This window comes from Channa argus, chromosome 12 (genome assembly GCF_033026475.1).
Source record: "Channa argus isolate prfri chromosome 12, Channa argus male v1.0, whole genome shotgun sequence".
Lineage (NCBI taxonomy): Eukaryota > Metazoa > Chordata > Actinopteri > Anabantiformes > Channidae > Channa > Channa argus.
Window position 1 is genome coordinate 645976 of NC_090208.1, and position 15649 is coordinate 661624.

Sequence of the window (15649 nt, forward strand, 5' to 3'; positions counted from 1 at the left end):
TCATATGATCTAATTCTTCTTGTACAGAAGCAAAGAGAATGAACATGTCCATTATGTTAATTTATTTCTTAATTTGGCCCACACAAACACACCATGTTCTTGATTTTGACAATATGAAAGCTGCTAACAATGTGACAGCCATATTTTTAGTTCTAAGGCTCATGTACTGTAAAATTTTGAGACAATTCATCATTACACATCATCACACATTACATCACTATAAGCATAAATATAATAAATACAAAGAGATTCGTCATCTGGAACATAAGTGGGGCATTTTAATTTATTTACCAATTTTATTTATAATTTTTTTAAGAAATATATAATTAAACTAAAACAAAAGCAAAAACAAAGGATGTGGCAGGGTGAGGTATATTTAATCATTATAATTTTTGGTTCATATATCCCAGCACCGGGAAAGATATCTGAAAAGGTTAAAAAATGTAGAGTCAAAGCCATTGTTCACGATTGTCAAATTATTCTGGGATTGAGCACTAGCTTGCATGAATAAATAAAAGCCCATTTTTCATACACATTACATACACACTAAATATTCTGGTGGTGGTTTATTAATATTCAATTGATACAGAGGCCACCCTGAAATTAAACAGCCAATTAACTGCATATAAGATAGATAGCACATGTTTACAATTGTTTCCTATAGCATTAATTAAACCTATCTCCATAGTGATATGTGGAGCACAAAAATATCTATAAAAGGTTAAAAAGTACTGTCATAATATTGTTCATAACTGTCAAAAGTTTGGGTTGCATCTCTAGCTGTTAAATACTGATGATTTCACTCAATTGATGTCACTGATTATCCATCTTCAGGGACCAGCTGACCTCTGACTGGACAGTACGACTAAGCTTTGGGTCATCACTGTCCAACCAGTATGTCAATATAAACCAGATGTAAAGACAGGGTTACATTCCTACTTGTAACTTCAGTATTGTACAAACTGCGGGAAAGATGAGCACTGAGTTGTACTCGTAGTTTTCTGAGTTGTATCTGTACACATATTTACACCACCTCAGTTATTTTTATGAAGAAATTCTTTCTTACAAATGTAGAAATATTTTAACTAAAAGTACAAAGCCTTTATACAATTTAAATTAGTTTTTTACAATTGTACAAAGATTTTACAAGAAAAAATCTTTTGTACAAGCACAAAATCTTTGTGACCCTGTATTGACCTCATAGAAGTAGAGCCAGAAGACATTTTTATGTCTGTCCAAACTGCATGGTTGGATGGTCAGGTACCAAAATAACCCCACCCTCCATATATTGCCAATAGGTGTGTGTTGATGTACTTAAGTAACGCACTGAAACTAACACTCTGACATTAATCCTTTCGTGCTGTGATTGATCAGCTGTGCAGAACTGAGACAAGTAGTAGGCTTGTGGCGACTGGTGTTCATTGACTGATCACTGTAAAGTGACTCTGCTCATTCTTTTTATGCAACCTATGCCCAAACCCTTTTTCATTGAACAATCCTGAAAAAATGCTTTGTAATCCACCTTCACCCTCACCCTAGTTTTTTTTTTAGCCAGAGCACCAGGTACACTATCTTTTTCATCTCTTTGCCTTCTTTAACTACCACATCTATTTTATATTTGCATCTCTTATATTCAGTTGTTAAAGTTTATATAAGTTATATCAAATGGCTGACTTGGAACAACGGTTTAAGTATGAGTGAGCATGGTGAGAGACAAAAATATGATCAGAAACAAGCTGGTGCTGCAGACAATTCATATTTTAATCAATCATTCCAGTCTGATGAAATGAACTAAAATACAGTTTAATAACAGCAGCTGTGCTGTGAGATTAGTTAGACTGATGTGTGTAAAATGTGTAGAGAAGGTTTCCCTCTCTGTCACTCTGCATTGTTTCAACACACACACACACACACACACACACACACACACACCAGTAACTAGGAGCAGACAGGTGATTTATGTGCAGCATATCTGAGACAGTAACATTTCAGTAATTATGATATTGTGTTGTCTTCATTAAGAGAAGCATAATGTAAAAATTTGTAATTTATAGTAGGAAATATGTTTTTCAAGAATTGTTAGAGAAAACTGTGATCTTGATTCTGAATTGGAAAAAAAATTGTAACTCATATAAAACCTGAATAGTTTGCTCTCATTAAAAACAATTTGAACTTCAGGGGTTTTACTTTTATTTTGTATATTTTTACTATGTATATAGTTTTGTAAACTGTTCCAAATGTGAATGTAAATAAATAACAAAAATGTTAAAATTGACAATTTACCTCATGTCTTTTACAACTAGAATTTTTTAAACTACACTTTTTGTTATCACACAGAGGTTATCACTGGTTCAAATGCAAATGGTACCCAAATTAACCTACATTAAAGAATCAGTGTTGTCATTATTTACAAAAGACAAGTGTTGTTTCTTTGTTTGTTTTAATTTACCAAGTATCATGGATCACAATTTAAAAATAATTTACGGTGTAGTGGAAGGAAATGTTGCTGGAAGGAAACCAAATGTGACTGAACCTTTATTGTAATTTTCCGTTCCACCTTAAAAGGTTATTCCACCCATAGGGGGTGTTGTTTAGTCACACTCAGGCTTTACCCATGGGCTGGAAATAAAACAAAGGATATAAACGTTACATGTATAATTTTGTTACATTTTAGGATACAATTCGTTCGCTGTGTAAAGACAACACGAGTTCTAACTGAGTAAAGACATTAGTTTTTATAGGTTGTGTTGTCTGGATTGACCACAGCCCAACAAAAACCGTGAAATTTGATAAACTATCGTCATGTCTCATCAATGTGACGGCGGGATCCGCCCAACGTGAAGCAGAGACACGGAAGCTCATGTAACGGTCCGCTCATCTCTGCAGCATGTGGATGTTAGTTTTCTACTTTTTTACAGCAGTGTGTTGACAGATTTGTGTGGGAAACCGCCAAGGAGTTTACACTGAATCTACATTTGAGCTGTATAAAATCTGCCGTTCAAAGCAATTTTCTTACCGTGCAGGAGGATCACAAACGCCACAAACATCTTTATCCTCCGTAAAAACCACAACAGCCACAAAATCTTTATAAATCTGCTTTTTCCTAAACTAACCGCTACTTCAGAAACAGCTTCAGGACATCAGTTCACAGCCAATTTTCTTCTTTCTTCCTCCTGATAAAACACTGACGCACAAAGAAACGTTTACTTTCGATTTTAACAGGAAGTCTCCGCCCACGTGAAGGAAAACAGCATCAACTTCCGCTCACACTCTTCAAATTAAAGGTCATGTAATGGGTGATTAATCCACAGCAGATATCCCTGGGTTTATTATGAAACCTGGATAACGGACATTTATCGCGTCAAAAAACACAAATGCAATTGCAAAAATCTGTATTTATTTTTTGAACAACACACGGTAGCATCAGAATATATGGCAGAGTGGATTCCGACTGATTATAGCGTGTTTTCACTGTGCGTGCCTTTGATTTTGTTTTAATTATTGAATTTAGTAAACGTGCGGTTTTTTTATTCAATAACTTTAGCTATGTTTTGTATTTAGCCATCAAGTTGAATGTTTCCCATAGATTGGCCAAGTTAGTCTGTATATTGTATTCGTAGCCAATTTAGAAACCCCCAGCCCTGATAAGAATTTATTGAAGTCCTTTTTTTTTTTTTTTTTTTTATAGTGACTAGGTGGCTTTTACACAGTACTGTAACAGGTTTTCTGTTGTAGAAAAGTTGGAATGTAAATCTAGGAAATATTTGCACAGTATTATGAACAAATACACATATATATGAAATGTGTAAACTTTCCCTGGGCCATGGTCCCTGTAGCTCCCCCAAGGGTGGGTTACAAGGTGATTTAATAAGTGTATTTGAAGTTAAGTTATATTCAGAGGATAATCTGCATCTAAAAGGTGAAATAAATTACATAGTGCACCAGCAAGACTGAAAAAATATTAATGTCATCAAAGTTATGTTAAGAGCTAAGTAAAAGAAGTCAGGGCCCCTCATGCATCTAAAAGAGAGCAGATGGGCTACATAAATGGAGGCACCACTGGGATTCGTCTTTGGTATTTAGTAAGAATAAATTAATTATTGAAACATAATCCAAAACCATGGCAGATAACACTGACTTAGTGTCTGAGCTGAAGAGATGGTGCAGAGGTGAAGGTTTGCATGAGGCTCATGGACCATTAGTAATAACTAATCCCAAAAGAGGTGAAAATAGCATATATTGAAAAGACTCTATCAAGTACCTGGATAAGGGTAAGAGTAGTTAATGAGCCAACCAGTGTTTCCTCTGTTTTTTTTATGTTGTGTATTGTAAGGTTAATTAGATTAAGAAGTAAATGTTTAGGTGTACTGATGGTGTCATTAGTGGCGTCATATGGCTTTGATGATTGCCTTTATACTTTACCTCTGTAGTTTAACCTTTGTTTGTTGTCCAGTTGTCAAGAAAACAATGCATAGCAATTAACTGGAGCAAAGGAGCTGACTACAAGGTAGAAGTGAAAGGTTCAGTGTGTAGCTACTTGGTTTCTTACTGGGTTCTGTGGAATAGATAAATGTTCTGTGGATTTAGGAATCACTTTGAGAAACTTGTTTGTGAATTTGCTATTCATAAACATTTATTGTAGAACTAGTTCGTTATAGGCTAAGCTGAGAAATGTAGAATGCAATAAATGTTGAATGTTTGTTATACAATGATCTCCAGAGTAGATAATTGTTGGACCATCAGATACGAGTATGATCGCCTATACAGGTAGGAATCTTTCTTTAGAGACTGAATGGCCTTATGGTTCTGTAAGAATGCAAAGAGGCCCAAACTGCAGCCAGTGCGGGAAGGTGCATCTGAGGTGTGGGCTTAGGTTAGTGCTACAGGCTTTTGGTGATATTTTGAAAAAAACAATTACCTCTGAAGGTTGATATCTCGACTGCACATGGTAGATGATCTGCACTTATGTAGCGCTTTTCTAACTATTGGTACTCAAAGCGCTTTCCACTGCTAGCCGGAACACTCACCGGAAGCAACTAAGGTGGGGTTCAGTGTCTTGCTCAAGGACATTTTGACATGTGACCAGAGGAGCTGGGGATCAAACCAACAACTGTGAGATTGGTGGAAGACCTCTCTACCTTTCCGCACCACATTCACCCCGTCACATCTTCTCAGTACCTCCTCAGCAGCTTGACCACTGCCTGGAGTAAGCATGGCTCATGGTAGAGGAGAGTGATTGTATAGACAGAGAGAAAAAATACAGGCTAATGTAAAGTTTAAAGGGTCCAGTAGGAGAAATGGCCAAGGCTGTATGAATCAGTAATCCAGATGCAAAATCTGGCTGATGCAACAGCAGCCTGGAGAGAAACATATATGATTTTGTCAGATTCCGAAGGTTGGAGCTCTGTTTCTCTAAGGTTGTTAAGAGAGGAGGCCTTACTCACAGTAACATGAATAGAGCTCATTTGGAGCAACTACTGAAAGGGGCAGTTGCTGCTGACCTGATCCAGCTGCACTTAAGGAAAAGAAAGACTGACTCACCCAACTTCCTACAGCGCTTGAGTGAAATACTTGTCAAAGAGGAAAATGAGGCTTTACGAATATAACTCAGCACCTCTGTACACCAGATGCATACAAAACAGACCTCTGATGTAAAACATCAGATGCAAAGCCTTCTTCTTTTCCTTTGGGCTGTTCCCTTTCAGGTGTCTCCACAGCGAATCATGTGCCTCCATCTAACTCTATCCTCTGCATCCTCTTCTCTCACACCAACTAACTTCATGTCCTCCCTCACTACATCCATAAATCTCCTCTTTGGTCTTCCTCTAGACCTCCTGCCTGGCAGCTCCAACCTCAGCATCCTTCTACCGATATATTCACAGTTTCTCCTCTGAACATGTCCAAACCACCTCAATCTGGCCTCTCTGACTTTATCTCCAAAACATCTAACATGAGCTGTCCCTCTGATGTACTCATTCCTGATCCTGTCCATCCTCGTCACTCCCAAAGAGAACCTCAACATCTTAAGCTCTGCTACCTCCAGCTCTGCCTCCTGTCTTTTCTTCAGTGCCACTGTCTCTAAGCCGAACAACATCTCTGGTCTCACCACCGTCTTGAACACCTTTCCTTTCATTCTTGCTGATACTCTTTTATCACACAACACACCTGACACTTTTCTCCACCTGTTCCAACCTGCCTCCACTCGCCTCTTTACCTCTTTTCCACACTCACCGTTGCTCTGAACCGTTGACCCTAAGTACTTAAAGTCCTGCACCTTCTTCACCTCTGCTCCCTGTAACCTCACCATTCCACCTGGGTCCCTCTCATTGACACACATGTATTCTGTCTTGCTGCGGCTAAGCTTCATTCCTCTGTTTTCCAGAGCAGACCTCCACCTCTCTAGATTTTCCTCCATCTGCTCCCTGCTCTCACTACAAATAACAATGTCATCTGCAAACATCATAGTCCAGGGAGATTCTTGTCTAACCTCATCTGTCAGTCTGTCCATCACCAGAGCAAACAAGAAGGGGCTCAGAGCTGATCCTTGATGCAGACCCACCTCCATCTTAAACTCCTCTGTCACACCTACAGCACCTCACCACTGTCTTACAGCTCTCATACATGTCCTGCACCACTCTAACATACTTCTCTGCCACTCCAGACGTCCTCATACAATACCACAGCTCCTCTCTCGGCACCCTGTCATACGCTTTCTCTAAATCTACAAAGACACAATGCAACTCCCTCTGACCTTCTCTGAACTTCTCCATCAGCATCCTCAAAGCAAATACTGCATCTGTTGTACTCTTTCTAGGCATGAAACCATATTGCTGCTCACAAATGTTCACCTCTGCCCTTAGCTGAGCTTCCAATACTCTTTCCCACAACTTCATTGTTTGGCTCATCAGCTTTATTCCTCTGTAGTTGCCACAGCTCTGCTCATCTCCCTTGTTCTTAAAAATTGGCACCAGTACACTTCTCCTCCAGTCCTCAGCATCCTCTCACTCTCCAAGATCTTGTTAAACAAACTAGTCAGAAACTCTACTGCCACCTCTCCTAGACACTTCCAGGTTCTCTCCAGTGGTGGGATTGTGTGATGCAGAACCATCTGGGAAAAGTAACATTGTAACTGAGTTAACAACATTCCATCCATTAACAGTTACATTAGACATGTGAAGTAACACTGATCGTATCTCAGACATCTCACTGTAGAAAGGTGATGAGTTTCTGCTCCTGGAATAAGAGAGAGAGGCTGCATAAGGAAGCAAAAGAGTTAGATCACAGTAACCAACACTTTGACTGCAACTGTCACAGTCGTCTTCTTTCCCTAAACATTTTTCTTTGTTCACATATTTACATTATGTAAGTTACACATCTGTCTTTTTGTGACTCTCTTTTTAGCCTCAGTTTCTTTTCTTGATTTAACATTTTTCTCCTCTAATTTTATTAGCGTATTTTATTAAAGCAACCTCCTGGAGGAAAACCAAAATACTGAACCAAAAGTTTCAAACATTTAAGACTTTTGTCAACATACTTTTCAGAATCTTAACATTTGGATTAATCTACTATTCTCTCTTGTGTCTGTTTGCCCTCTTTTTCCTCCATTCTCTCACTGTCACTTAATTCCTAGGACTTAGTCTGAGTGTGTGCACTTCTTGCCACACTTCCAGTAAGACAATGCCAAAACCCTTAATTTTACATTTGGACCTGTCCTGTTCCAACTGCTCTGCCCTGTAATAACCTGTGACAGGGTCTTGAGAATGACAAAACTTAGAAGGCAAAGAGAGACAAAGATTTCACTTGGTGCTAAGTTGCTAAGTTGTTACACTTAGCTTACACTACCCAGCAACTGTGAGACTGGTGGACGACCGCTCTACCTGCTGTGCCACAGTCACCCCATATAGTTATCATGACATAATTATGTCATGATAACTATGGCCTAAAATTTGAAAACACAGGAAAGTCTAAGTCAGTCTTTGTAATCAGTGGTGTCACCACCACATGCTTAAAACAGGTACAGTCCCATTTGCTAAGCTGCCATTAATAATACTGAGCACGTATGGAGCCAAAGTGGGGAAGACCTCTCCAAAAAGACGAAGTGAATTGGAGTGTTGGTGAGATCCAGCTTCATAAGACCAATTATTTCTTCCAAAAAAGGCAGACTGACAACCTCAAACTGATCCAAAACAGCAGAGCATGTGATAGAGAAGTGTCATAAGAAGAAGGTCTGATGAGGGCCCTAGTGCTCACAACCTTATGAATAATACAGCTCATGAAGTTCTCACACTTCAGCAGAGCTCTCCACACAGGTTTATTGAGGGACATTAAGAACAGAATTTATGATTTTAAACAGAATACAAGGGTTGTGACAGTTACAAACAATATCAGAAAAATACTTGATTCTAGCAGCTTTCACAGTTCTCTGATAAAAACACCTATAACGTGTCTTTCTTACACTTTTGCTCAACTCTCCTGCACTCCCGCCTGGCAGCACGCGTAGCATCATTTACCAGGGCTCATATCTGTGTTTAGAAAGCTTTGTTTTCAGCGGAGCCACAGTTCCCAATATGGTTTGACAGGTTGTATTAAACACCTGAATCAAAGCACAGGGAACCGGCTTGACAAATTACTCAACTCAACTCAACTTTATCAATTTATCATTATTTGTCACTTTAACACAAAAACACCTTAAAACAAAACTTAAAACAATATAAAAAAAATAACAAATCAATCAAACAATAGAACAGGAACAGAGTCTCATGCTGGGTTGAAAGCCAGAGAATAAAAATGGCTTTTCAGATGAGTTTTCAATACAGACAATGAAGGGCCCTGCCTAATTTGCAGAGGTAGGACATTCCATAGTTTAGGTGCAGCAACAGCAAAGGCTCTGTCCCCTCTGAGCTTCTGCTTGGACCTCAGCACTTCCAGGAGAAAAACAAATAAAGGATCCTAAAGTGAATGGGCAGCCAGTGGAGAGATGCCAGAATAGAATGACTGGGTTATGACTGAGTGCAGTGGAGAACTGAGCAGCAATGGAGGAGTTAATAACATGACAGCGCCTGATTTGACTGTATGACAAGGAGGAGCATGTCAAATACAACGTGCTTAGGGTCTGAAAACAGCATCACAGACTTCAAGGTTAAAAACATTAAAACCTTGTGTTAAGGCAAAATCAAGAGTTTGCCCAAGTTCTTGTGTGGGATCAGACACAAACTGTACAAGTATAGCAGGTGCCTCAAATGAAACCTCTTCTTTTTGTGGAAAAAACCTGCGTTGTGTTGTGAGGAATGAAGTGAGGACCACAGCTGTTTAGCCAACTGGAAGGGAAATCAAAATTCTGTGTAAAATAAAATAAAACCTCAGTACAGCAACTTTATTTGATCAGGCTCCTACACGGACCTCTCCTCAGCAAGACCACTGGCCGACTGAGGAAAGCAGCACAAATCGGTGGGAAGTGACATCAATGACTGGTCAATGGTCACATGTGGAAAATAAAATAAAATGTTCCCTCAAAAATTATAAATAATATACGGAGACAAACACATATTAAAATAAAACATCATAAGAAGCTGGTGGATTTCTGGTGAAATATAAATCTGTTACATTAATACACATGCTACACAAGATTACAAGTGTCAATGAGATTTAAAAAGTCTTTGGCCAACGGTGAATGTTAAAATGTTAAAATCCTGAAGTATTAAAACTCGGTCAAATATAGGGATTATCCCTGCCAAAGAGTCAGCTAAGTGACAAATAAATTTTTTATTGTAACAGGGTGGTCTATATATACCAGACACAACATGGGGGCTCAAAACCCAGCTCAAATAGGTTCATCCCAAAGATGGAATAAGGTGCTGTCTGCATCACCTAGGGATGTAACAGACATGTTTAAGAAATTCATGTGCATCAAAGAGTTAACTTTACTCAATGCCTAGTTCTTTGTTTACTGAGCAGACAAGAGGCAACACTTATAAGATGTGAGGCCACAGTAACCAATGCCAGCCTAGGATTTCCAACACTCATTCAGCTACACACAATTTTACTAAAAAGTATAGGTCCATGCCCATAGTAAGAAAACTTTTTATGGGATTCTGTTACTGACTAGTAACATAGTGAGCAACACAGGACAAAATAATTCTGCACAGAATATACAGGATTAATGCAAATCATGATCAGATGATCCTTTGTTATGGTGCTCAGCTCTGCCTCAGCTAATGATGTCTCCAGTGGATCATTTTGCATTCTGAGTTTAGGACACTCAGATTTGCATGTTTGCTTCCCAAGGTAACCATTTTTCATGAGATGGGCAAGCCACAAAGGGATTTGTTGAGGACCCTGAATCAACATTTAAGGCATTTTTCTAGTCATTACAGTACTTTGATAACACAGAAGAAAGAAAATTGTGACTAAAACACAAGAAACACAAAGTGAATAAAAGTTAGACTTTCTGTTTTGCTCCACATTATCACCAGGTGTATTTGGCCTTGTATTACCAAAATATATACATGGCTTATACAAAGCTATAAGACATCCCCTATTATTACATTTACATTACATTTACATTTAGTCATGTAGCAGATGCTTTAATCCAAAGCGACTTACAAGTGAGGTACAAGGCAGCAAGAATCTAATTCAAGGAGAAAACATCAAAGCAAAGTCCTATCAGAAAAGTGTTCACAGTTCACGAGATACAAGTGCAAGAGAGCAGAAAGTTGTTGTTTTTTTTTTTTGTTTGTTTTTTTTTAAGAGATTTAAGTGCATAGGAAGATGCGGAAGAGTTCTGTTTTCAGCAGTTTTTTGAATATTGGGAGAGAGTCAGCTGAGTGTGCAGAGTTTGGTAGCTCGTTCCACCATCGTGGGATCATTGCGCTAAACAGTTTTGCTTGGTGTCTTCTATGCGGTGCTGGGACCACCAGACGTCGTTCGTTGGTAGACTGCAGCCAGGGGGAAGGATTGTAGACTTGAATGAGTGAGTTGAGGTCAGCGGGAGCTGTCGAGTTAACCACCCTGTGAGCAAGAGACAGAGCTTTGAACCTGATGTGAGCAGCTACAGGAAGCCAGTGTAGAGATCTAAAAAGTGGTGTGACATGGGTCTTTTTTGGCTGATTAAAAATGAGGCGAGCTGCTGCGTTTTGGATCATCTGCAAGGGTTTGATTGTGGATATCGGTAACCCCATCAACAATTATTTACCTAACAAGTCTAGGCCAGGTGAGAAACAAACATAGAGTATATAACTGGGACCCCTTACCAACTTTCAGTCAGACTGAAGAAACTAATATAATGTTTCCACGTAGGAAGAGAAAAGGCCAGTTGACATTTTGTCTTTTTAATTTTGCAGTTTAAATAAACAAAACAGTGATAACATGGGTTATTTCAGTGCAATTCACATTATCTCACCTTCACCGTTTTGTACAACATGTATTTGAAATTTAATGTTGGGTGACAGTAGTGACTTCAAAGAGCAGTGCTGAGCATCACCAGCAGATGGCTACAGAACCAACCAAAAGATTTCTGAAGTTTTCACACCACTGAAAATGTACCAAGTGTTAAGGTGATATCACTTAATGTATATTATTAGTTTACATGTACATTTCTGTTTCTATTATCAGACAGAACTTCACCAATAACAAATAAAAATTACATTTGCCAGCTTCATCTGGATGCCAAGTTAATCCTTCCACATTCTGAAGATGTTTCATCAGGAATGGCCTTTGTGGAAGTATAACAGTCAAGAGAAGGGGACCAGGGCACGACATATGCACATCAAATGTGTCATATCAAAGTATATGCTCATAATAATCAGTTTGATTTGAATGTCCTACTCCTGGTTAAACGTTTCCACTTTTCGTCAGCTTAGGTCATTCTTTAGCATTTACATTTTAGTCATTACAAAATATCTCTAAGTGCCAACTAATTAATTCATTGGTCTAAAATAAATTACATGATAACAGCCATGAGATCACACTCAGTGCCTTGTCCTTCAAAGTTTGTGTAATAAAAATGGGATTTGGCTATGGTTTATCAGTGACCATTTTTCATACTTTCATAGTGGTTAAGTTAATGGTGTAAGATATTGTTAAGAAATCTAACAAGATAATTATCCCAGTATCTTAAAATAAAGTAAAGAGTTTCATCTATTACCTGGCCAAGATCACTTTGATTTTCAACAGTTCTTTGCCTTTGAAATAATCAGTCCTGGAGTTTTCACTTTAGCCGTGCACATTCCTGAAACTGATGCTCTTGTGTTTCTTGGTGGTGTGTAAACTTGAGTGACAAATCATCAAAACTCAATAATGAAATGTAAGATCACACTCATTTTATTCAAATGTAATGTTGCACAGACATTTGGGGAAATTACCTTTCTTCAGCAATCAAACTAGCACAACATCCAGGCACAGCTCATATCCCCCTACCATAACAGTCATATGAACAAGGGGCTTGAAACCACAAATAGCACACAAGACACAGGTAACACAACCACATTGCATTTTTAGGAGCAAACGCGGTGCCCGTAAGGGGTCATTTGATGACACAATCTACATGGATGAGATTGGAGTTTCCAGAGGGGTGCCAGATGAGTACAAAGCCAGAAACCAAGTAGCTGCAGGATTTGAGTCTTCTTTGTTTATTGCTGTCATGACACTGTCCTCAGTGTGTAACAGTAATTTAGAAGCATGAAGCACCAACTATAAGTATACAGTACATACAAAGTCTCCTGTGCAATGAGGATTTATTACCAACATTTTAGCTCATGAGATAGTTACGTTCATTTGTTTAAATCTGTTGTTATGGAGATTTTATAGTCGTATTTCCATGACCTTTTGTTCTGATCTAGAAGAGGTTTGACACATGCACAGAGGACAACCCAAAAGACAATACTTACTTATGCAAACTGGCATCATTGCCCCACTACTTTCTATGGTAATTCCCCTTTTGTGGGACCTGCACCAGGCAAAAGAATGTAGACTTAGAAAATTTCCAGACATACATTTTAACAGGACTGTAAAATGTATTCCGTGAATGAAAAGATCATCAAATAAAACTGCATCTATTTTACTTCAGTTTGGTAATGTGACGATTCTGTCAGTGCAAACTTTACAAATCATTCTCTCACGCCTCCCCTTTGCTCAGCTTCCCTGCATCAGCAAGATTAATTATCCAGGTGCTTCTTACATATACAGTATGTTTCTATTCTGATGTGGTCATTACCAATCTGTCAAAAACATGTTCCAGCACATAAAACAATTTCTTTGTTTGCTGTTTCCTTATGTAGCCAGGTGGGAAACGCAGTGCAATTTCTATCTCTGCCCCTTTGGGGTAAGGCATACAGGGAACACCTCTGAGCTACCAAAAAGCAGGAAGTCATGACGTTTACTGCCGCGCTGAAAAACGCCATGTTGCCCCTGGAACTTTTAAGTAAATATCCTGTAAAATGTGACTGAAATGCGAAGTGTTGTTTAAAGTTATTTTGATCGATGTTAGTGCCTAATGTTTTTGTTCTTGTTAGTACATGAGAAGTACACGTGGTGTCCTGCCACAATTCTTAGACAGATGCAGTGAAAAGTCAAATTTCTGCATTCATTGTACTGTGCATTTTACACTAAAACCTGTGAATGTAAGATTGCCTACGTATGGGTGCTGCTTTTGCTGTCAGGAAGAGCCAACAGTTATTTTTTGTATTCGTGGATTTGATATTTTTGCAGTCTTTTGTATTTTTAGACTAGCAACTTCAGTTTTGAGTCATTTTTTACTAGAAGACAATGGTCAACTGCAGTTTCAAGTTTTCACATGGAACCAAGTATAAAGTAATGGTGATACAGTCTGAAGCAGACCAGAGCAGTTTGTTACTCTTTCGTTTTTTTTTTATTTTATTGAACTCCAAATTTTCTGTTCAGCAAAAAAAGACATTGCTGTGTCTTGGGCTGATTCTCCTTCACCAGGCCACAGTGAAGTTAACCCTCAGCTATCTTCAACATTAGCAAGTGGTTTTTACATTTCTGTGCCCCACTATTGTGCTTTGTTGGGTTAATTCTAAGTGTAGGTGTAGGAGTGAACTGCAATGACTTCTTCAAATAGCAAATAGCAAGTGGGTCCTACTCTAAGATGGCAAACATGTGGAGGGTTTTGTGAGACTAAGCTGCTTTCCCACTGTATAGTACCAGAGCAACTCTACTCACCTTTTCTGCTTCCCTAATAAAAGAGTTATGGATAGGACCAGCTGCCTGGTCCAATTTTAGTATCACCTCCATGGGCGTTCCAAATGAGCTGAGGCACGAGGCAGAAGGTGACATGAAAATATTGCAGACTGGTGATTGGTCACTACAACCACAGTCATCTCATCATCTAAACCAAATTCCAACAGAGTATTTCTAAAACCCTCCTGGCTGATTTTTCAGCTTATTTGTCTTCCTGCCTTCAGCCTCTTCTGAAAAGAAAAAACATCTTCTTGTTGTGACAAATAGTCCTGTACTTTCAGTCAGGAATGGAATTGCTTTGATATTCTAATTTTTCCTGTGTCACATTGACAGTGATGTCACTGTGGCTTTATGCAGTATGATGACCAGGTAGTTCAACTTAGCACTGGAAAATGAACCAAAGTGAGTAGAGTTGAGTTGAGTTGAGCCTGTACTATGCAATGGAAGAGTAGTTTAAGAAGAGTAATACTGTTAAGAGTGGACGGGGTCACCATAAGGTTAACCTGTCAACTTGACAACAGCTGGGTCATTATTTTTTTTGACTCCAGTTCTTTAAAGTCTTCATTGGCTCTCAGTAGAAATTTTACTTCGAAATTCTGCTTACTGGTACTATGCAGTGGGAAAGCAGCTTAAACACCTAATGGTTTAACTCCACTGGCAGATGGCCTGAGGGGTCTGGCTGCTCACTTTAGCCCAGCCAAACTCCTCAGGTCATCTGAGAGTCATCTTCTAACTGTACCCACAATAGGGTGCAGGTCTTCAGATGAAGTTTTCAGATACTTCAGTCCTGCTCTTTGGAATAAACTACCAGATGACTTGAGAGTTATTTATCTTGTACTGGGTCTTGTCAAAAAATGTTTGATGCTGGTAGTTTGATACCAGTGCTTCAAAAATACTTTTTTGTTACCAGTTTTAATAAATCAATTTTAAATAAATAACGTTATGCTACAAGTGTGTTGTTTTATTTTTCAACACCTGTTACGATCTGGTCCTTCATCTCACTTCCTGCCTTGGACCTTTATTTTGTAGCCTTTTCTCTGTCTTCCTGTCTCAGTCCTTTTCACCAGCTTTACATTTTGTTATCAGTCATTATTGTTCACACCTGTTTATATTACCTTGTTTTCATGGAGCCCAGTGTGTTTTGTTACCTCTTGTGTTTTACCTTGTACCCTCCTGTTAGGAACAATCTTTATTCGTTTTTTAGTGTTTGTTTTCAATAAACTGGTCCATGAGTTACTTCCTCTCACAGTCTTCACTTGGGTCCACCTTAATACAAAGCTTGAAAACACCTTAGCATTTTTACACTGAGCAGTTTTTACCTTCATGAAGAAAGATTTACTGTAGGACTGTTGGATTACGGTGACTTAGTTTAAGCTGACAACTGAGTGAAAATGAATACATTTCTTTAATAGCAAAATTACATAGACTCCTCTCCTTTAAAAAGGCCATATGA

The 15649-nt window shown here is 38.6% G+C and overlaps 2 protein-coding genes across 2 annotated transcripts in view; one reads left to right on the forward strand and one right to left on the reverse strand.

Annotated features, from left to right (window-relative positions):
• The window catches only part of LOC137137359 (uncharacterized), a 40344-nt gene extending 37119 nt beyond the window's left edge, over positions 1–3225 (reverse strand). The window contains exon 1 of the mRNA XM_067523534.1: positions 3017–3225. Coding sequence (XP_067379635.1) covers positions 3017–3047 — 31 coding nt within the window. The 5' untranslated portion in view covers positions 3048–3225. The remainder of the gene's footprint in view (positions 1–3016) is intronic.
• The window catches only part of LOC137137365 (uncharacterized), a 113010-nt gene that overhangs the window by 56732 nt on the left and 40629 nt on the right, over positions 1–15649 (forward strand). The gene's annotated exons all lie outside the window — the stretch shown is intronic.